Genomic DNA, 23,082 nt, shown 5'->3' on the forward strand with positions numbered 1-23,082 from the left:
GTGAGGGCCTGAGGTGGTGGGGTGGGGGGGTGGGCAGGAGTGGGGCACATCTCCCATGTGTGCAAAAGCAGCTTCATACTGTGGCTGATATGTGGGTCACCTGGTTCAGGATCAGGGACTCATGCAGAATGGTTAAGGATGACTTACAACCGTCACTGAAAAATCCCTAGGGAAATTACGGGTAGAGGAGACACCCCCTCTTCAGAGCCTCTCCTCCTCTCTACCGTGTACTGCAAAGACTACTTGGTGGGGTAGGGGGCTGCCTGCACCTTGCACTTCTCAAGCAACTCCCTTGTGCCAGGCTCTGGCCTGGGTGCTGGGGTTGTAAAGATGAGAGGGACACAGCTCCTGCTTCAGGAATCATATAAAGAGTGGCGGGACAGAGCTCAGGGTAACCACAGGAACACCCAACCCAGGGGGTGCGGCAGTGGGGGCCCATGGTCCCACTTCTGAGGGAAGGTGGCACCAAAAGATTTAGCCCTGAAAAGGTCACAAAGAAATGAAGCAACCTGAAGGCAGCTCCATGGGGCCGCTGTCCCTGTTGTTGACATTTCTGGAATATGGGTCTAGAATCAGAAGCAAAAGAGGAAGTCCATTCTTCCACACTGCAGAACATTCCTACAGTGGACCCAAGCTGTTTTGTCCTTCTCAGTAGCTTTAAGGTGTCTCCACATAGGGTGAGTTAAGGAGAGATCCCCATAGCGGAGCCTGCCAGCTGTCAGCCTGGGCCAGCTATGTCCCCGGCCACATGAGTCCACTGATGCCACCTCCCACATCTGCAGCCACCTGGAGCTGTGGCTCTGTTGACTTAGGACTGTGCTCGGAGCCATGCTGTGTGTTGTTGTGAGCCCTTAGGCCTTGGTGCATGAAGTCCTGGAGTATGGGCTCTGCTGGGAAAGTGTGAGAAGATGGAGGTAGTGAGTGAGGCCCTGGGCAGAAAAGGGGGAAGATTCTCATGGCAGAGGCACCAAGGCTAGGCATCTGGGCCTCCATCCTCTTGCTCAACAGAGGGCCTGACATTCCATGCTGGGAGGTGTGGACACCTTGGGGGGGCCGTGGCTGGGTGAGGGTGAGAAAAGGGGGTCTTGAGGCTGCTGGATGAATGGCAAGCAGGGGAAGAGGGCAAGGCCAGGGGCGTGGGTGGGGAGGTAGGAGGTGATCTCCAGCCTGGAGGCTCCTGTGGAGGGAGGCAGGGGAAGGTCATGCCCAACTCCTGAGCCCTTCCTCTGCCCAGGGTTGTGGGTTCCAGCCACCATGGGATTCCTGGCTGCATGGACACTCTTTATCTCCTGGGGTAAAGCTGCAGGGGAGAAGGCACCCAGTGCGTCATGTTCCGCCTCTGCTCAGGCTGTGCCAATGTCAACAGCACTGGCCTTCTGTGTCCTCTCATGGCCTGCGTGCGGTGGGGGTGGGGTGGGGGAGGAAGCAGTCACAAAAAGCTTCCCCCACACACCCACCCCCACTGAGGATCTGAGCAGAGCACAGTGGGATACTAAGGACCGCTGGGCGGGGAGAGGTGGGGTGCCTTCGCATGTTTAGCTTCCATACCCACCCTCACGGCCCACTGCCTCCAGGACCCTGCCCAGCTGGCTTCATCTTGCCAGCCACCTTCCGCCCCCAGCCTGGTTTTGTCCCCCTTCTCTGTCCTGCCCTGCGACTGTGCCTCCTGCTTCACTTTCTCTCACCTAGAAGGTTCCAGCATGTCCCTCCCTCCCTCCCTCAATCCTTACCCATTCTGAGTTCCATCTCTAATCCCTCACGGCCTCTCTGGGCCTCACCAGCCCCCGCTCTGCTGCACAGGCAGATACCCCAAACTCCAGCCCTGCCCATAAGGCTTTGGGCTGCCTCTCTGCATGTGTCTGTTGTCCCCAAAAGACTACAAGGCCATGGAAGGCAGTATCCATGTCCTGCCTCCTCCCAGCCCCTGCACCATTCCTGGTGCACAGTGGCCTAGTGCCTAAGCATGGGCAGGAATAACTGTGGTCTGGCCCAGCAGCATCACCCAGGCAAAGTCCCTGCTCCAACACTCAGCTCTCCGCTGACCTGCCCATGTGGCTTTTAGCTAGGTGGAAGCCTTCAGCAAGCCAGTTCCCCTCTGGGATTAGGAAGTGGTCAAATCATAAAGGAAGAAGACAGGCTGGTGGGTGGAAGGGAGCTTCGTGCAGCCACAAAGGGTAGTGGAAAAATTAATACAGTGGAGTCCAGATAACAGCTGGTTATGCCTTGGATTTATGCAGCTCTCTGGGTTTTTTCTGAGGGAGACTGGAACAAAGGCTGCTAGGAATTGTGGTGTCAGAGAGGGATGCAGGCCTTGGATTAGAAAGAGCTGCTTTTTATTTATGCAGCCTGGTGGTGGGTGCACAGGTTTCATCATAGTATTTTTCTGGCCTTTTTGTATGTCTGAACTATTTCATAACAAATTTTAAAGAGCAAGAGGCACCTGGGGTGGAGATAAAGGAGGTGGCTCTGGAAAGATGGAGGGAAAAAGGCAGGAGGAGAGGCAGGACACCTGGAGTGTAGGTGGAGGAAGGGGCTGGCTCCAGAAACCGGGGGAAGATGTATGGAAAATCCAATGCCATGAGTCACTGGGCTCCCTCAAGAACTGGTCAGAGCATGGGACAGGGACTCTGCTGGGCAGGGCCAGAGCCAGGGGTGATGTCATCACAGGAATGGACAGCCGAGGAGCCCTGATCAAGTTTATGAAGATACAAAGAATCCCCTGCCGGGGCCTACCCGTCCCCTGGATTTACGTCCTGGGCTATACCTTTGCTTCCCAGCATTCATGCATGCCTGTCAGCAAAGGGTTTAATTGTTGTTGATGTTTATGTGTTTTTAAAAAATAATTCTAAAGTGGGTGATTCTCCTTCTCAGCATGCCTGGTGTTCAGTCTGAACATCTGAAGAACAGATCAATTGTATGTGTCACGGAGAGGGGGAAGCCATGGAGGGGAATGATCCACTTTACAAAAATGACTTTGTACTTACATAGCCATGTCTTTCGGGGCTTAAAGTGAGATCTAGGGTGTTGGGATGTTTTCCTGTGTGGAAAGTGGAGTTCACCGGTGCAGGTGCGATGCCCACGTGCCGCTGTTAGATGTTCTGCACCTGCCTGGGGCTCCAAGGGGGCAGTGCCTGCGGTGGCCCACTTCACACCAGGGTCAAGCGTGAGCCACACACCTCAGCTTCTCCCCACAGTGAGTGGGACCATGTCTGTTGCTTTTCAAGAAGCAGGTGGGGACCTGTGCCAAGTGTTGGCTTCCCCATAGAGAGCCCATCTACTTTCTGCTCCACCAGAGGCTGCTTGGCCCTCAGGGCCTGAGTTTAGATGCTGTTGTGTGGAGTCTGAGCTGGGATGAGGGCGGAAGGCTGATGACCACCCTGCCCTGCACCATGCTTCTGTGGAGGTGCAGGGTGTCTGTGGTTTATCTGAATACAAGGACCCATTTCCTGTTGACGGGCATCCGTCTGCTAGAAAACTCTATCCTCAGGACCAGGTGGATTTTCATATTATTTATGAGAAAACTGCAATAACAGGCTAGGAACTGGCCTCTGGGTCTCGATTCCACACCTGCTGATGCTTGTGGTATGAGATATTTCGTGCCTGTCCTGCTTGTGTTTGGTGTGGTGTTATCAGTGAGCCCAGTGTGGACTGAGTCTGTCTCCAGGTGGGGGTTAGATTTGCCCTCCTCGTCCTTCCCTGGTCTGGCCTCTACTACAAACACCAGCCACACGAGCCCTTCACCAAGGCAAAATATGGAGTGTGGGTCACTAAATATGTCTGGGTTGGGTTTTCTGACATATGAACCTGAAAGGGACACGACCGGGTGGGAGATGTGGATGATTTGGGGTCACCCTGCCTACTACAGAAGGGTTTCTTGCTGACTCTTCATGGTTAATACACTCTTTAGAGTCCCCTAGGAAATTCCAGTGTTGTGCAATTCTAAAACAGGTGTTGCATGCTGGGCTCCGAGAATACTGGCAGCCAGGGTGCTGTCTCCAGGCAGGGTAGCTGAGGGTTCCTTTGCAAGTAAACTGGCTGGCCCAAGAGGAAAAACAAAATTACACACACACACACACACACACACACACACACACACACACACAAATACATTTCCTCAAATTCTCACCCAAAGTAGAGAAACACTAGAAGTGCCGCCACTCAGCATGCAGTTTTGAATACCTTCTTTCATTTTGAGTATAGGGCTCAAACTTGCCCTCAGCTGTAAGCAGTGTCTCCAAGTCTGGAACTTTTTGGATCATATCCTCTGGAAAAGGACTAGATCCCTCCCTAATCCTCGAGAAATGAACAATTTTTAGTGTCTTACTCTTAAATATAAATGATGGTGAAGTATCAGCTGGTATTTGTAGAAAGGAATCCTCTAACAGGAGACAGAGAGAATGAGAAGGGAGGAAGGGGAGGAGGGGGAGAAGGGAGGAGGCGGAGGAGGGGGAGGGGGAAGAAAAGGAAACAATTAAACAACAACAGAAAAGGAGCTGGGGGAATAGAGCCAAGCCCAGGAGTGGAAGAAAACTTCAATAAAACTGTAATTGATGTCCTCAGAGGGAGAAGAGGAGATAATGCATTCCATAAAGTGAGAATGGAAGGTTATAAAAAAGAAACATCCAAGGAATAAGGAATTAAACATATAATAGCAGAAATTTAAAATTCAACGGAAGATTTGAGGGAGAGAAATGACGGACTTACTCAGAATGTGGGAAAAGAAGACAATGATTTAGAAACGAGGATTTGAGAAGATTAAGGAAATTAGGAGGGCCAGCAGTAGGAGTTCCAGAAATGGAGAATAAACCCGAGGAGACGAAAGTATCAGAGAAGTTATACAAGAGCTTCCAGACTGCGAGAATAATTGGCACAGACCCACATCGGGGCACATGGTTGTGGAATTTCAGAATCCTAGAGATAAAGAGAAGAGTTATAAAACCTTCAGAGAGAAAAAAAGGAGGTTGCCTGCAAAAATCAGAACACAGAACAGCGTTAGACTTTCTACCAGCATCCCTGGAATCTAGAAGATACTGGGACAGTGCCTTTAGCCTTCCGAAGGACAGTGGTTTCCAGCTTTGCTTTCTATTCCGTGCCAGTCAAGAGTGAGAGGAATAGTCGTTTCAGGTAGGCATGGGCTCAGATGATGTACCTCCAATGCAGCCTTTCTCAGGAAGCTGCCAGAGGAGCATTCATGCCACTGAAACCAAAGTAAACCAAAAACAAGCATGGCGTGTAGGGTAGACAAGAAAATGGACTCCCAAAGATGTCCACATCCTAATCCCCAGGGCCTGTGAAAGCGTTAGGTTACGCAGCAGAAGGGATTGAAGATTGCAGATGGAATGAAGGCTGTGAATCAGCTGGCCCTGAGGTGGGGAGATTGCTTTGGGTGATCAGAATGTGCTGGATAGAATCATAGGGTCCTTATACACGAAAGAGGGAAATGGAAGAGAAGTCAGAGGGAGGCAATATGGGAAGGGCTCGCCCAAGGTTGCAGGCTTTGAAGATGAAGGAAGGGAGCTCTGAGCCATGGAATGTGGTGGCTCTAGAAGCTAGAAATGTTGAGGAAACAATTCTTCCTGAGAGTCTTCCGAAGGAACGCAACCCTGCCGACACCTTGGTTTTAGCACACTGAGACCCATTCCCGATGCTGACTTCCAGAACTCTAAGATAAGAAATCTGTGTTGTCTTATGCCACTTGGTTTGTGGAAATTTGTTAGAGCAGCACTCGAAATTGATGCAGTGTGTTTGGTAGTCCAATGCAAGAATCCAGATGAAAGCTGTGCACCAGGCTTCTGAGCACTTGATCTAGACTGGAGTTGGAAGATGGGGAACTCTAGAAGGGGTGATTCTAGGAAAAAATTTAAAAGGAGTGGACAGGTTCCTAACTTGCTGAACTGTCTAGGAAGGGATTTTAACAGACCTGGAAGTCAGTTTATGTGTAAATAAGAGTTAAGTCCATATAAAGCCATTGTTTTTAACAATGAAAAGGAAAAGGTATAACGTTATGCAAGAAGGGAAATTGTATCTTGGGCTCATCCATGAATCGTATCTACCTCATCACAATACTGCAAACACTGACAATTGATTTCACTAAAAATGATGGTATCAGGAAGATACAGGGAACAGAAACGTGTGTTTAGAGGGAGATAAAACCTCATTTTCATTATGAGACACTAATAGATAATATCTAAAGTAGGAAATCTAGAAACGTGCTATGAACTGAATTGCATCCCTCTATAATTCATATGTTGAAGCCCTAGCTCCCAATATGGCTGTATTTGGAGTAAGGAAGTAATTAAGATTAAGCAAGGTCATAAAGGTGGAGCCCTGATCCCATGGGATGAGTGTCCTTCTAACAAGAGACACCAGAGAGTGTATTCTCTCTGGCATGTGAGGGCACAGTGAGAAGGTGGTATCTGAAACCAAGAGCAGAGCCCTTGGCAGAAGCTCAACAGGCTGGCACCTTGACCTTGAACCCTCCCAACCTCCAGAACTATGACAGATTTCTGTTGTTAAAGTCACACAGTTTATGACATTTTTGTGACAGCAGCCCTAGCTGACCAATACAGCATTTATTTAGAAATATGTAAGTGAAGAACAAAAATTGCTTTTTAAAAATTGAGAGGTGTTATCTCTGGGAATTGGGGCTCAGTGTGGAGAGGGCTGGAGCAGAGGCTGCTATTTTTCATTGCTGGGCTTTTATTATTTTTGATTTTGTAAAACCATGTATATGTATCAGTTTGATTTTTAAAAGTTAGCCAATTCAAAACAATAAAAGTAATTTATTGACTTAGATAAATGAAGAGTTTGGAAGCAGGATGATCTTCAGGAGCAGTTTGATCTGGTCCCTAGTTCCATTTTTCTGTGATAGCTCAGCATTGCTCACTGGACTTCTTATGGTAACAAAATGGCTGTAGCAGCCCCAGGCCTTGCAAGCACCTTCCACATCTCCAATAGTGGAGCATCTTCCCCAGAAGTCCCCAGCAAACATCTCCTTATATCTTATGTGACAGAATTTGGTCTGGTTACCATGGCCAGGTAACAGAGCTGAGCTGATTGGCTTAAGCCAACCATGACCCACCCCTGAAACACATTGGCTGTGGGGGCCAGGTGGTATCTGGAGGAAATTAGCTTTCTCTTACCAAAAAGAAGGCAGAATGAAAGGTGGATGGTTCAAAATAGCAAATGTTCACTACAGATATGTTCTTCGGAAGGGCATTTTCCTTCTACTTTTCATGAGTTGCAGGTGCCTGCTAACACTGTACTTGAGATTGGTTGGTTGGTTGGTTGGTTCAGTGGGTGGTTCATTGATTTGGTGGCATTTGGGTTAAATATTGACTTTTGCTATATGTGACCCATAAAGCTGGGTCTAGAAAAAAAGACTTTCCGAAGGGAAGTTAAAAGAGGAGAGCATCCCATACAACATGAAGGATTTCGGAACGTGAAGAATGAGAGATGAGTCCATGACCACATCTTCTTAGGGGGACATGTGCACAGCTGTGACGCAATTGGACATAAATGTAGCCTCAGGAAGACAGTGTGATTGAGAGACTCCTAGACATCCCTCTGACCCCCAAATCCTTCCCCAAGCAACCTACTGCAGATGCCTGAAATTACATATTAGAAACTCACCTCTGTAAGAAGTTCCTGTCACCTCTGGGAGGGTGGTGCATTTGGCTGTTGTCCGTTACTAAAGCTGTAAAGTTTGCCAAATCCTTCCTAGAAAGCTGCAATGGGAGGAAGTCTTGGGTGGAGATGCAGGGAGGGGAAAGGTATCTGGACAGGTACACCCCACTCCCCACAGGGTGGAGTAGGAAAGAAGCAGCCCCAGGGGAGGACTGGACCAAGGTGGGCACGCCAGCATCAAGTCCTTAGTCTCTGGAGAAGTAACCTTCCTAGGTCTGGATAAGGGGGGCACTAGATGCCCTCTAAACTGCAATTAGCTGACTTGTCAAATTTACCAGCTTTCTCCATTCCCCCTGACTGATACCCACAGCTAGAGGAACACTTGGGACAGGAAGGCTGCTGTCCAAGATGTCCACCATGTCTGCTCCCACCAGCTGAGCCAAATGCTTTCCTGGAGGCAGCTGGGCTTCGTTCCCAACCCTGTTTATGCCAGTGGAACTTGCTATTGTAATTATGCAATTTAATTAAATATTATTCAAGCCAATTAAATACTGTTGCAAAAAAAAAAAAAAAAAAAAGGAGAAAATATTTCTGGCCGGGCGCGGTGGCTCAAGCCTGTAATCCCAGCACTTTGGGAGGCCGAGACGGGTGGATCAAGAGGTCAGGAGATCGAGACCATCCTGGCTAACCCGGTGAAACCCTGTATCTACTAAAAAATACAAAAAACTAGCCAGGCGAGGTGGCAGGCGCCTGTAGTCCCAGCTACTCGGGAGGCTGAGGCAGGAGAATGGCGTAAACCTGGGAGGCAGAGCTTGCAGTGAGCTGAGATCCGGCCACAGCACTCCAGCCTGGGCGACAGAGCGAGACTCTGTCTAAAAAAAAAAAAAAAAAAAAAAAAAAAGAAAAAAGAAAATATTTCTATGAAAACTAAGTTGAAGCTTTCGAAAGACACAAAAATATTTTTGAGTCATTTTGAGTCATTCTTTTTTAAATGCTGTTGAGTTAGGTGTGGGTGAAACAACTGTGGAAGGTTGGGGGAATATCAAAAAAAATTAGAGAGACTTTTTATACTCAGATTATTTTGCCAATGTATTTAATTTGTCATTCAACTGGAAAAAAAAAAAAAAAAAAACCCTGAAACTGGAAATTGTAGGCAATGCCATATGTATTAGTGTGTTCTCACACTGCTAATAAAGACATATCTGAGCCTTGGTAATTTATAAAGAAAAAGAAGTTTAATGGACTCACAGTTCGACATGCCTGGTGAGGCCTCACAATCATGGCGGAAGGCAAAGGAGGAGCAAAGTCACGTCTTACATGGCAGCAGGCAAGGGAACATGTGCAGGGGAACTCCCATTTATAAAACCATCAGATCTCATGAGACATACTATCACGAGAATAGCAGGGGAAACCCACCCCCATGATTCAATTACCTCCCACCAGATCCCTCCCACCACACGTGGGGATTGTGGGAGCTGCAATTCAAGATGAGATTTGGAAGGGGACACAGTCAAACCATATCACCCATATGAGTATGATTTATGTAAGAAATAATAGAAACAATTTACCAAAAAATAGAAAGTTAAAAGACCTTAATGTTACATCAAAAATTTGGTACAAGTATACTTGAATCAATGTACAAGTATATATTACAGGTTAAAATCTTTCAGATAGCTAACTATTCCAGTCAGCTGAGAAGGCCTCTGCCATAGTATGTTTGCCAGGGCTTTAGCTCCTAGAAACTCACTCCCACTTCTCTGAATCAGAGGCTGGTGTGCAGAGATTACATTTTTGGGCCACAGATGCTTAGCTGGCTGAGTTTCCCAGAGCTGGCAAAATTGGGAGTAGCCAAGGGGAAGCAGGGATGGGGATGACTTTGGCCTGAGCCAGTCCCTCTACCCGCTCCCACATGTGTCTCTGCAGGGCCTGAACAAAATGCTTCACTCCAGCCCCCACTCCTCCTCCTCTGTTCTCCCTTCCCCACAGCTATCCAAAGACTCAAGCCTAGAGTCAGCTGGCGGGCATTTGGGGTTCCTCAGCTGCCCTCCTGGCTGTATTTACTGGTCCTCTCTGTACATGCCATCAGCTCCAGCCAGACCTGGTAACTCACTGCCCTGGTGATGCTGGACCTGTCCCTGCCTCTGCAGCAATGCTAAGAATCTCCCCTTTCTAGACTGCCCTTCGCCCCTATCTCTCCAAATCCTCCCCATCCCGCAAGCCTCTGCTTACTCTGCTGCCCCTGGGAGCCCTCTCAGATTATCTCCTGAGCTTACTGGGCGTGATCACCTTGCTGTACATAGTTCTTACCAAGGTTCACTGGCCTAACCACACCTCCCCCCAGCTATGAAAGTGGAGTCCTTCTTTAGCCCCTTTCTAGATTTTAGTTCAGACAACCCCACCCAAAACCACCACTCTGCATGAATGCACGTATTTCACCATGGATGCTCCTGCAATGGACAGAGAGCTGCAGGATGACTTATAAGCTGAGGTGAGAGACCCCTCCTCCCTGGCTATCTGGGCAGGGGGTGGGGTGGGAAAGGAGAAGGAAGTGGGGGATGGGAGATGGAGCTGGGTCTCTTCACCTTCTCAGTAGCTCCCTGCTGGCAGCCCTTGCTCAGATTCGCCTAGCTCCAGGAGTAGTTCCCTGAGTCTAGAAAAAATAAAGTGTACATGACTGAGCAGGAGGCCCAGATTGGGCAGCCAGACTAGGGAGATGAAGCCTTTGTTCCTTGGACAGGCTCATCTGCCCTCCCCTCCCCTGGCCCAGGCCCCACTGTTGGCCTTGGCTCTGGGCTCAGCCCTCCCTCTTTCTCAGGGCTATTTTAAGATTCCAGGCCAAGGTCACAGAAATGTGGACTTCTAAGGGGCTGTCACCCCAGAGCAATGACTGAAGGAAGATTCCATGCTCTCAGCCACACATAGACACAACCTCCCCCACTCTCTCTGAATCACACCATGACTTCATGCCCTGCTGGCTAGGTGGCAGGGAGTAGACCCCAGCTGACTCCCCGTAAATGCTTGCTGGGCTTCCCAGAGGCACCCCCACAGTGGGTCCCTGGACCAAGGGGCTTCATTCTGCTTCTGTCTCCACACTGGTGAGGCAGGATGCTCAGAGATGACTCCATGCACCTGCCACCTTGTTTCAGTGGATCCTGGCCTCTCCACCCTTCCCTGCAGGAGCTGGTGAGTGTCCATCCTGCTGGGGAAGGGAGCGAAGCAGAGCAGGTGCAGCCAGGAGAGTCACTTCTGAGATACTCTCTCAGCACTGCGGCAAGTGCCCCCATTAACAAACACAAGGTTTCTCCTATGGCCTGTTCTTTCCACCTGAATTCTGCTATTCATTTTGTTCAGCAAGAACTCTGTTGGGAGGTTGGGTAAGGGGCTTATAATCAGATTTTTTTTGGATGGGGGAGCAAGAGGCACGCAAATAATTACTATTTAATTACTAAATAGAAATAATTACTGTTTAATTACTAAATAGTAACAATTACTGTTTAATTACTAAATAGTAAGAAATAATTACTGTTTAATTACTAAATAGTAAGAAATAATTACTGTTTAATTCAATACCTGTTTATTGAACACCTACTATATCTGGTGTTGGGAGTGTGGGGACTAGGAAAAGGCTGGGCAGAGTCTAGCCTCTAGACCTGCGAGGAGGTGGCTAAGTCTATTATAGATCCTTCCTCTGGAAGTCAGGGAGTGTGTACCTGGCCCAGGGTGTATTCTCAGAAAGAGTGAATTAAGACTAGAATCACTGCCTAATAGCCAGAGGTGCCCGGGTTGCTGGGGTGCACAGCCCTGTTTGCATCACCAGCTGGAGGCCCTGCTGGCCTCCCTACTTGACTTTCTCACACTGTCTCTAACATTTCGGCCAGACATCGTTGCACTTCAAGTTGGGAGGATCGTGCAGGTCTTACAGTCCTCCAAGTCCCCAGCATGGGGCCTGGGAGTCCAGTGGAGACTCAGTGATGCCCCGTAGTTATTGGCCCAGAGTGTTGTGTTTTGAAATAGTTGATTTTTTTTAATTAAGAAACTTTATTATTTAGAGCAGTTTTAAGTTTATAGAGAAATTGAGCAGAAACTACAGAGAGTCCTTACAACATATCCCTTTTCTATACCCTCCCTCGCCCTGTTTCTCCTATTATTACCATCTGGCATTAGTGTGGCACATTTGTTATAATCGATGATGCAATACTGACACATTGTTGTTAACTAAAGTCCATCATCCACTGGGTGCAGTGGCTCATGCCTGTAATCCCAGCACTTTGGGAGGCTGAGGCAGGCGGATCACCTGAGGTCAGGAGTTCGTGACCAGCCTGGCCAACATGGTGAAACCCCGTCTCTACTAAAAATACAAAAATTAGCCAGGTGTGGTGCTGCAGGCCTATAGCCCCAGCTACTTGGGAGGCTGAGGCAGGAAAATCGCTTGAACCCAGGAGTTGGTGGTTGCAGTGAGCCAAGATCGTACCATTGCACTCCAGCCTGGGTGACAAAGCAAGACTCCACCTCAAAAAATAAAAAATAAAATAAAGTCAATCATCAGCCATTTACACTGGAGTTCACTGTCTGTGTTGTACCATTTTATGGGTTTTGACAAATGCCTAATGTCATCTATCCACCTTTACAGTATCATGCAGAATAGTTCCACTGCCTTAAAAATCCTCTGTACTCTGTCTATTCATCCCTTCCTCCCCCAGCCCCTGGCAACCACTGATCTTTTTACTGTTTCCATAGTTGTGTCTTTTCCAGAATGTCATATAGTTGGAATCAGACAGTATGTAGCCTTTTCCAATTGCCGTCTTTCACCTGCTTTCATGTTTTTTAGAAATATGAATTTAAGTTTCCTCTATATCTTTCTGTAGCTTGATCGCTCATTTCTTTTTGTCGCTGAATTATGTTCTGGTGTCTGGATGTTCCACAGTTTATTTATCCACTCAGCTACTGAAGGACAGCCTGGTTGCTTCCGGTTGTTGGCAATTATGAATAAAGCTGCTATAAACATTTGTGTGCAGGTTTTTGTGGGGATCTAAGTTTTCAAATCGTTTGGTAAATACCTGAGAGTGTGATTGCTGGAGTGTATGGTAAGCCTGTGTTTAGCTTTGTATGCAACTGCCAAACTGTCTTCCTCGGTGGCTGTACCATTTTGCATTCCAAGGGTGGTTGATTTTAATATTGGAGATAAATCAAACTGCAACCCATCAAACATAGCCTCTGAAGGATCCTGGGAGGAGCAGCTACGGCCTCCCTGTCACTGCAGACTCTCAGCTGAACAACCTCCAGGCCTCTCAGGACTGAGGCTGGCCCACCTGCTGTGAAAACTCAACACACCAGGCTTCGTTCTCACCAATCACTGGGCTCCCACTAGTCCCAGAATTACTTTCTCCAGGAATGCGGTCAGCTATCATTTTTGTGTCTGCCCCATGCAAGGCACTGAGGACTGAGCAATAAGCACAGTGCTCAGTGTCCTCCACCTGCCACCATGGAACTCACCTCCCAGAGAAAAGCCAGCCTTGCTGGCCCCAGCTAAGGTCCTGCACCAAGTGTTTCTCCTTGTTCTCTTTATTTAATTCTTGCTTCAGCCTTGTGAAATAGGATGCAAGTAGCATTATTATGCCCCGTTTGCTGGTAAAAATCTGATGCAGAGAGAGGTCAAGTCACTCACCCAGTGTCACACAGCTGGTCGATGGCAGGGCCAGGCTGCCTCTGAACCACGAAGCATTATGGCCTCTTGGGAGCTACAGACCCTGCCACAGGACCCATGACCTGGCCGTCCTCCCAGCCACAGATGCTCACTGAGGGTGGCCGTGTGCTCATCTTCCACCTGCTGGAAGGTCAGAGGAAGCAAAGCACAGCCTGTCCCTACCCACTTCTTCAAGGCGAGTGTGTGTAGGTCCTGGGTAGGGAGTTTGGGAATCTGACTTCTGCTCTTGTCTTTAGTGTGCTCAAGGCAAGGTATTTGGCCCCACTGGGCTTCCGTGGCCTTGGTTGTAAAGTGAGAGATTTGTACGACTCCCCCGAGCATGGGACTTTTTCCCCCGAAAAGAGACTCCAAGAAGAACAACACCAATTTTGTGTCACATGCTGATTATAAGTGCTGTGCCAGAGAAAGGTTAGTGCAGATTGGATGGTGGGGGGAAGATGTCATGAATTTGCCTCAACTTTCAAGGCCTCTCTACAAAGGCTGCTGAGAGGAGAGGTCTTTAGCAATAGGCAAAAAGGCCATGGACAGCAAGGCTGTGTCTGCAATGGGCTCTGCACTGTGCTCAGCTCAGGGCCTGCCTCTCTGCGGTGCCTAGGGCCTCCCATGCACTTTGAAGCCCATGGTTATTGTTTCATTCTAGACACAAAATCCCACTGTCCCCAAACCATCCTGTCTAGTGGCTGGTCCCTTCTGAATGACATTATGCAGGCTAAATTTCATAGTAAACTCACAAGTCACACAGGTACAGTTGCAAAGGGCCCCCGAGTTCATGGGCTTGGTTTGAGCACTGCTTCAGTGTCTGCTAGCTGGATGGCGCTAAGACAGTTGCTCAACTCCTCTGTGCCTCCATCATCTTGTCTATAACACTCCTGCAAGGAGTTGGCAGGCAGGACTCACACCTTTTCATATCTGCATCCCCAGCAGGTGCTCAACAAATGTGTTGAATCTATTCTACCTACCTGATACATACATGGGAAAATACTTCTTTAATCATAAGCCATCATATAATTAATATCAATGGTAATGTGAAGATTAGTATTAATGTTGTTACTTATAGAGTCTTGATTCACACTCAGTCTTCTTGCTCCTGATAATCCCAGGCAGTCTGGAGGTGGGGGCATGAGTGGCCACACAGTCACAGACAGACATTGCACTCCCATCTTCCCAGCATCTGCCCACACCCAAGGCAGAGAGAAGAGGGACCGATGAGGATATGGAGAGAAAAGGATGTCGGGAAAAGCCTTGGCAAACAGCACTCTGGTCAAGGGCCAAGTGTTTCTCCCCACAACAGCAGGCTGCAGCCAGAGCCCCTCCACTCCACTCCCTGAATGCTGCTTCCATTTCTTGCCTGTGGGGAAGAGCCAGGAGCATCTGTCCCACAGAGGCCAGCCCTTGACAGACAGCACTGGCTGGTCACCGAGCCAAGGACTGGAGAGACAGAGCTTGGATGATGCCCTCCTGCCCCTTTCCAGCCATTTTTGGAGATTTGAGAAAACAAGTCATTAGTCTTGAGTATTCCTTAATGATCTAATGAGAGCAAGGCGAGCCAGGTCGTCAGGATTGAGAGCACCCAGGTCAGGGCCCGGGAAGGCACCTGAAATGATTAAGAACCTTGTTCTGGCTGCAGAGGCATGAACTCATGCCGTATCTATCCAGAGGCGAGGGGCATCTGGAAGGATGGGTGGGGGAGAGGCAGTAACTGCTAACTTGGAAGGTCACTAGCTAATTTCACATTCTTAAAATCGAATCATAATTTTATTTTCCTAAGTTGGAAGAACCTTTGAGACCACCCCTTGTTTTGCAGATGGGAAGACAGAGGGGACGAGGCTTGTCCAGAACTCCTGTCAGTCTCCCCCTGTCTCCAAGGCCTGGATTTTTTCTTTTTTACTTGTAACATTATTTTTTAGGCTTAAAGTACATTCCAAGAAAAAAAATCCAGGGCATAGAAAAAAATTACCCATGCTATTTATTCACTCTCACTTGGAGAAGCTGTTAGCGCTAATGACCTTTCCAAATTAATAAAATCTGTAAATGCTCTATTGTTTATTGCACACATTGAGTTACACCTCTAAGTGACTGGAGGGAACTGAACATCCGCCTGGAATATTTAGCTCCAGGGCACTGCAGCCAGCAGTCATGCTTTGTGCCCTAGGCAGGGGAGCTATGGTTAGAATTCCCTGAGAAAGGAGGCAAGGCAGTCTGGCAGCCGTGGTATGCTCAGCCCTGAGCTATAGCCTGTAGTAGACAAAAAATGTTAGCAGTAATCATTGCTCAGGGTTCCTTTCAGGGACTTATTAGAAGAGACCAGATTTTCAGACAGGAACATAGAATAGTACCTAAGCAAGTGATTGATTACAGGCTGTGGCATTCAGAGAAAGTACAACTGGGAGGGATCTGGAAGGCGTGATGAGGGAGGTGGACTTTGATGTGGACCCAGTAGAAAGAGCAAGACTAGGTCAGATGGTGGGCACAGGAAGGGGCTTTCTAGGCAGGGGCCATGAGGTGAACAAAGGGTAACAATGAGAGTGTAATAAGAGCCCAGGTTCCCAGTGGGGAGAGCAGGCAGGGGACACAGGGATAGGACTGGTTAAGCGGAAGGAGGCTGAGTTCTGGAAGGTGATGGTGTTTGGATTTCAAGAGGTGGGAACAGGAGAATCCTGTCTCTCAATTCTCAGACCGCTCTCTCTGTCTGAGGCCACATTGCACAAACACCATGCTTACGAGCCATGGGCTCTGATAGTGTTTGACTGTGTCCCCACCCAAATCTCATCTTGAATTGTAACTCCCGTAATTCCCAAATTCTGTGGGAGGGACCCAGTGGGAGATAATTGAATCATGGGGCCAGATTCCCCTATACCTCTCTTGTGGTAGCGAGTGAGTTCTCACGAGATCCGATGGTTTTATAAAGGGGCTTTTCCTCCTCTTCACTCTGTACTTCTCCTTGCTGCCACTATGTGAAGAAGGATGTGTTTGCTTCCCCCTCCACCATGATTGTAAGTTTCCTGAGGCCTCCCCAGCCATGCAGAACTGTGAGTCAATTAAACCTCTCTCCTTTATAAATTACCCAGTCTCGGGCATGTCTTTATTATCAGTGTGAGAATAGACTAATACAGGCTCCCTGGCCAGTCACACTGTCCACTGTGTCCTTTGGTCCTAGTGAGTCTCCCTGTCCAAGCTTGTGAATGACACAGGCCACTCTGACTTCCAAAATGAAGATGGACTGAAGTCTTGCAGAGACACAGTGTGGAGGTGTATGCTGTGCTATTGTTGCAGGGTGATTTTTATTTTAACCATTTGTTAAGTGTGTGATTCATTGAGAACATTCACACCGTTGTGCAATCACCACCATCCATCCTAGAACTTTTTCATCTTTTCAAACGAAGCTCTATCCTCATTAAACAATAACTCCTCATTCTCCTTTCCCTGCCCAGCCCTGGCAACCACCATTCTACTTCCTGTCTTTTTTTTTTTTTGAGGTGGAGTCTTGCCCTGTTGCCCAGGTTGGAGTGCAGTGGCACCATCTCGACTCACTGCAAGCTCCACCGAGTAGCTGGGACTACAGGCGCCCGCCACCACGCCCTGCTAAATTTTTGTGTGTGTTTATTTTTAGTAGAGACAGGGTTTCACCGTGTTAGCCAGGATGGTCTCGATCTCCTGACCTCATGATCTGCCTGCCTCGGCCTCCCAAAGTGCTGGGATTACAAGCATGAGCCACCACGCCTAGCCTTCTACTTCCTGTGGAATCATACAGTATTTGTGTTTTTGTGACTGACTTGTTTCACTTAGCATAATGGGCTGGAGGTTCATCCATGCTGTAGCCTGTATCAGAATTTCCTTCCACTTTAAGGCTAAATAAAATTCTTCTGCATGTATATACCACATTTGTTTATCCATTCTTCTTCCTATAGACGTTTGGCTTGCCTCCGTCTTTTGGCTATTGTGAACAATGCGGATGGACGTGGATGTACAGATATCTGCCCCAGACCCTTGCAGGAGGATTGAGCTTCTTAAAAACAAAATGCTTCTAGCTTTCAAATGATCAGGGCTGATCTGCCAGCCCTTGCTGCTAAGGCTCCACAAGGAGCAGATTGCCAGCTTGCCATTGCTTGTGTGCTAAGACCCTCCTCTCTTGAGCAGAGCTGCACAGTATCCTCTGCCAGGGACACAGATCGAAGCTGGCCTCTCGCACCCACCCCTTTCCCCATTCCGAGCTAGGCTGCTCAGTCTGCGTTTGGCCAGTGTCAAGGCCTCTTTGCCTTCACTTCTTATCCTGAAGTGCATCAGTCATGTCGAATTTGTCCCTCGCTGAGGTAGCAAATGCTTTGTGCCCTTGCTTGGTAAGTTCTTTCCCCCACCTTTGAAAATGGATTTAGCCACGATTGTAAAAGCCAAGTAAAATCACTCATGAACAGTCTCCCCTGCTGTCCAAGGAGCTCCCCACTTCCCGACTCCCTCCAAAAATCCACGTATGCATCAGCAGAACTAAAGGGCATCCTGTCTTGAAGCATCACTGCCTCTGGGCGTTAATTGCCCAGACTCACATTACAACACATTACAGTGGTGACACACTCAAGCGAAATGCAGGAGAATTCACAGTTCAGGTTAGCGTTGTCATTAACTCAAGTCTTTGGTGTCAACTCCCTCCCGCCCCGAACGTTCCTGCCTGGCCTCACAGTCAACCTCCACGATGCATTTTCTGGCCTTTGTTGGTTTGTGTCAGCTCTTGAACATTATTTAAATGTAGTTTGGGGTCCATGAATGCAATTACCATTGTGTTATTATTCAGAGCCAGATTGTTAAGATGCAGGCAGCTGTACAAGGAGATGCCCTGTGCTGTGAGGTCCAATTTAGGAAGGCCTTCCGAGCTGCACGCGCAGGGTTGCTAGGCAACCCCATGCTACAGAAGTGGAGGCCTCACTCCGGAGTGGGAAGAAGCCGGGGCGCCTTCAGGGAATTGGAGGCAGTGGTCAATCTGAGACTGGCACAGCGCCGGGGAGGGAGAGGGAGGCGGCGTGGGCCGAGCCCACGGGCCTGGAGGGGTGGGATCCTGCGAAGAGCGAGGGGCGCCCACCCAACTAGCATGCGGTGTGCCTGGGGAGGGGAGAGTGCTGCTGGGAGTGAGAACACAGAGAAGGTGCAGAAGCCTGAGGTCGGCCAGGAAACTGCTGAGGATACCCAGAGCAGATGCTAATATGATTCTCCGTCCCTTTCTTCTCTTTGCAGGAAATGAGCAGATTTGCAGAAAAACTGGTGTCCTGAAATTTAAAACTAAGGCGTCGGTGCTTGTGAGTATGAATTTTGCTTTTTTTAGTTCTGTGGCTTAACAATGTTCCTGGGAAGTAGTTGGATTTCCCTGTTAGAGGAAAAGAGCATGACCTGGATGGGATCGGCTTTTGGTTCTTCTTCTGGAAGGTTCCTCCCTCAGGGTGGGGCTGAACCCAGGAATGTAAGGCATTGAGTTGAAGGAGGGTGGTTTGAACCCTGGCTCTGCCCTCTAAGTGGAGAATGTTCCCACTGGCTCGTGAAAGAGTCACTCCCTTGACTTGATTGCTGTGCAGGAGAGCAGGACTCTAGAAAAAAGAGAAATGTGCTTTTATTTTTTACTTGGGGCCACAAACAGTTTGTACAATTCTAAGTTTGCTGCTAGGTTGACCCCCTATTCAGAACAGTAAATTCTCATAGAGGCCATTTAACAGTATGTTAAACTAAGTGCAGTCACAGGAACCAATCCATTAATCAATCTGAGAATGTCATTAATCACCAGGTGCCAGGCAGCACCTGGAGGCTCTGGGAAATCCACGAGAAGCAGCAGGCATTGGCTCTGTTTTGGAGGAGCTTTCAGTCCAGTGTGGGAAGAGAAGACACCTGCACATGAGACAAAGAACTTTATGACCAGGTGTGTGTGCCAGCTCTGGCTGGCATGGCCCGGGCAGAAATGCTGGGGATGGGAAATGGTTAGGGAAGACTTCCTGGAGAAGGAGAGGCTTGAACTGGACTGATGGAGGAGGGAGGCCATAGAAGGAATGGGTGGATGCCTACGTGGAGGATGGCGTAGGCATGGGTCTGAGGGTGAGAGGGGAGAAGATGCTGGTGAGGCTGGACAGGGCCGGGTGCTGGAGGGCTTGGCATGGCTTCAGGAATGATCTAGATGCAAAGAATCAGGATGGAATAAAGGATTCTTCACCTATGTGAATAAAATTTAGTTTCTGCCAGTTTCTCGGCCACTCTATGACATGAAAATGACTGCATAAATTTTTCACAAACTTGAGGTTGTACTGGAGATCAGTCTATACATTGAGTGGATTACAGGAAATCTACATTGGAGATATTCCCTTTGTCTCAGAGAGAGAGAGAGAGAGAGAATAAGACACACACACACACACAGAGAGAGAGAGAGAGAGAAAAACTTCTCCAGACAGCTGTAGCCAAGGGCCACCAGAGCCCTGTGAGGCCACTAATGGGACCACATCCTGAGCTCCTGGTGGACAGTCACCAATACAGCACTCCCAATTGTCCGCTTGCTTTTCCCCAGAACTGCTTCTCACACAGGGAGCTCTAGGTACTGTGCTGGGATTTATTTATTTAATGATGATTAATTAATATTTGTCCCAAGCAAGCAGGAGAAGGTAGCTAGTTCTAAATCTCCATAACAACAGCCAGTATTCACATTGCATGACCAGTTCACAGCACACTTGATGGTACTGCCTCATAGGTGTTTTACAAAGGCTCTGTCCAGTATTCCCGTTTTGCAGATGAAGAAACTGAGGCTCAGAATCGTTCAATATTTGCTCTAGTTTGCTCTGCTAGTAAGTGGTAGAGCTGCCTAAGACGTCCACACTGACTTTCCACTGCACATAACTGGACATCGGTCTGATTATGCAACAGGCCCTTTTGGCTCAGCCCTTGCCTCCTGCTTATTCATCCTGGGGAAGAAGAGTAATTGTTGTGCTGCCCCATGGGGTCCGGTTGTCGGAACTCTCTCTGTTCTGGATGTTCGTGTTTTGCTGTTGCTGGCTTTCGTGGGCTGTATAATGTCAGACTGGTGGTCTTCGGCGAGGCAGGAAGGTGGTTATGGTGCTGCCTTCAAGGAGGAAGGCTCATGTGCGCTTCCAACTCCTGGGACCACCCTCTGAAAAGATGCTGGAGGGCTTCATTTTGAGCCACTGGTGACTGACTTAGGTTGGGCTTCCTAGAAGCAGAGCCTGAGTCAGGTTTCAGTGGGATGTGATGCATCCAGGGAGAGCTCTTAGGAAACCCTTGTCAAGGAGAGAGGGAAGCTGGATAAAGAAGCAAGAGCTGAGTGAGAATGTGGTCTCAGGGCAGGTCTCCCTGGGTCTGGTCCACGTCAACTGCACTACAGTGATGTCTGACTTGGAGGCAGGGGGCAGGGCTTGTGTGTCCCCTTGTTTGTCAGCAGCTGCCCCCAGAGTATAGCTGGTGGTGCAGCCTCCAAACTGGACCCCATGGGGCAGCACAACAATTACTCTTCTTCCCCAGGATGAATAAGCAGGAGGCAAGGGCTGAGCCAAAAGGGCCTGTGTGCCACACTCAGCAGCTGGGGACTGGGCACCCCCAGCACGTACAGAGACCTGGACAGAGCATCAGTTGCTTTTATTCTCATGCCTGCGAGCACCACTATTGTCAAGACAGCCACATGTCATTTTCACTGACCTGGCAGTAATTTTCATTGCAGTAAGGTTGTATTTTGGGAGTATAAGTATTAAAATAGAAATCAATACCGAAGTCTGTTTTTTTAACTGAAAATAGTGTGTGCTTTTTTAACTGGAATTTTATTCTTAATAGACACTATCGTCTCATGGCTCTAAATTCAAAAGTACCAGAAGGTATATTGTAAAAAGTCTCCTCTCTACCTCTGGCCTCAAGCAGGCTCCTATCCTAGAGACAACCAATATTGCCAGAGTTTTGTGTTACTTTCCAATGATAGTCTGCACCCAACAACACTGTGGTTTAGATTCCAAAATTTTGGTGAATCTGATGCAGTATAGAAAGGTGCCACCTTCTTGGGTCTTTAGAGTCAGCAGTAGGGGTTATTCCAGAAGGAACTGAACTGAAATAGGCCTTTTCTTTGGAGAGGGAGCAATTAATAGCCTGATTCAGCTCTCAGTGGAATGTTTAAAATGCATAAGAACTTTACAAACGTTTTCAAACTCTTTAGAGTTACTATATAAACAATTGATACAGGAATTGTAAATTACTTTTACTTCTAAATTTTTTTTGTTTTGTTTTGTTTTTTTGTTTTTGTTTTTGAGACGGAGTCTTGCTCTGTAGCCCAGGCTGGAGTGCAGTGGCTCAATCTTGGCTCACTGCAAGCTCCACCTCCTGGGTTCACGCCATTCTCCTGCCTCAGCCTCCCGAGTAGCTGGGACTATAGGCGCCCGCCACCACGCCCGGCTAATTTTTTGTATTTTTAATAGAGACAGGGTTTCACCGTGTTAGCCAGGATGGTCTCGATCTCCTGACCTCATGATCCGCCTGTCTCGGCCTCCCAAAGTGCTGGGATTACAAGCGTGAGCCACCGCGCCCGGCCTATTACTTTTACTTCTAATTGCAAATAATAAATTATTTTTATTTCTAATTGCAAATAATAATTATTATTTAAAGCAAATTATACATACAATTTAAATTATTATTTAAAGCAAATTATTTGAGATACTGCGTGACAGCCCCTGGAATCCCCAAATATTTAAAATAATTTAAAATTTCACTAACTTCACTATTTAGTGCGAATTATTGAGGTCTCCCTGCATTTATCATCTGATGCCATTTGCATGTCATGTATTCTGTTTCCAAAGTGCATTTCGATTTCCTGCATTGTCGAGCACCATGTGAATTTTCACTGTGGTTTCCTTTTATGAAGTGACTTGACTATAATTTGGAGGTACTTTCTCAACATAGGATCTGGTCCAAGATGGAATGGGTTCTTTTGGTGGTAAGCCCCCTCTGGTAGAAGGGGCTGAAACAGGAGCTAGGTCATCTGTCAGCACAGTTACACAGCTGATCCACACTGCCTGACAGCAGGCTTAGAAGACGTCTAAGGTCCTGTCATAACTGAGTCTCCTCTGTGCATCTTTGGTATCATCATGGCCTTTAAAGGCCATTTACCTCACTTGAATTCCAGGCTGTGGGGCTCACACTGGGCACTTATCTTCTGAAGTTTGGTCTTGAAGGCTCTGTTCAATGCTTGTATACATTTTCCAAATTGAGCTTATTTTGTAATCGTGTAGGCCTGGCAGATACGTTTTTCTCTTGCAAGCAAGCTCCCTTCTTTCAGTTCTCCTTCATGTTTACACTCTCTCTCAGGTTACAAGAAAATCCTCTAACTTGTTCATGACCTGTTCCAGCCCAAGACAGATTTTGGTGGCACCCCCATGAGGCAATGAAAAAAAAAATCTCATTTCCGTTCAAGAAATAGAATCATTATCTTGATTGAAATAATATCTTTCCTCAACCTGCAACCAGATAAAGCATCAAATTGGTGGAGTTTCCTTATCACTGCACAGAGTTTGCAGGACACAGAATAATGGCCTGTCAGCTGCCTCTGGTGGGGTGGGTTCTGTAATACAGAGCCTGCAGCTCCTGGCCTGGTTTGGATTATACCATGTCTGGTGCAATGTAAAATAATTCAATTAATGGCAAATATCATCATATTAAAAGGAGAAGGTAGCATAGACCCTAAAACAGAGTAAGCAATAAATGCAGCTACTGTAGTGGTTGTTTTTATTAGGCACATC

At 47.8% G+C, this 23,082-nt stretch overlaps 2 protein-coding genes across 6 annotated transcripts in view; both read left to right on the plus strand.

The window, feature by feature from the left end:
* The window catches only part of ZBTB7C (zinc finger and BTB domain containing 7C), a 310,798-nt gene that overhangs the window by 134,088 nt on the left and 153,628 nt on the right, over positions 1-23,082 (plus strand). For 2 of the 5 annotated variants that reach the window (XM_050768145.1, XM_050768146.1), the window contains exon 2: positions 18,554-19,226. In XM_050768145.1, the coding sequence (XP_050624102.1) occupies positions 19,078-19,226 (149 nt within the window). In that variant the 5' untranslated portion in view covers positions 18,554-19,077. The remainder of the gene's footprint in view (positions 1-18,553; positions 19,227-23,082) is intronic. The other 3 variants (XM_050768147.1, XM_050768150.1, XM_050768148.1) reach the window with 2 other exon arrangements.
* IER3IP1 (immediate early response 3 interacting protein 1) overlaps positions 1-23,082 on the plus strand; it is a 1,095,035-nt gene that overhangs the window by 30,250 nt on the left and 1,041,703 nt on the right. The gene's annotated exons all lie outside the window — the stretch shown is intronic.

Source organism: Macaca thibetana, chromosome 18 (assembly GCF_024542745.1).
Source record: "Macaca thibetana thibetana isolate TM-01 chromosome 18, ASM2454274v1, whole genome shotgun sequence".
Lineage (NCBI taxonomy): Eukaryota > Metazoa > Chordata > Mammalia > Primates > Cercopithecidae > Macaca > Macaca thibetana.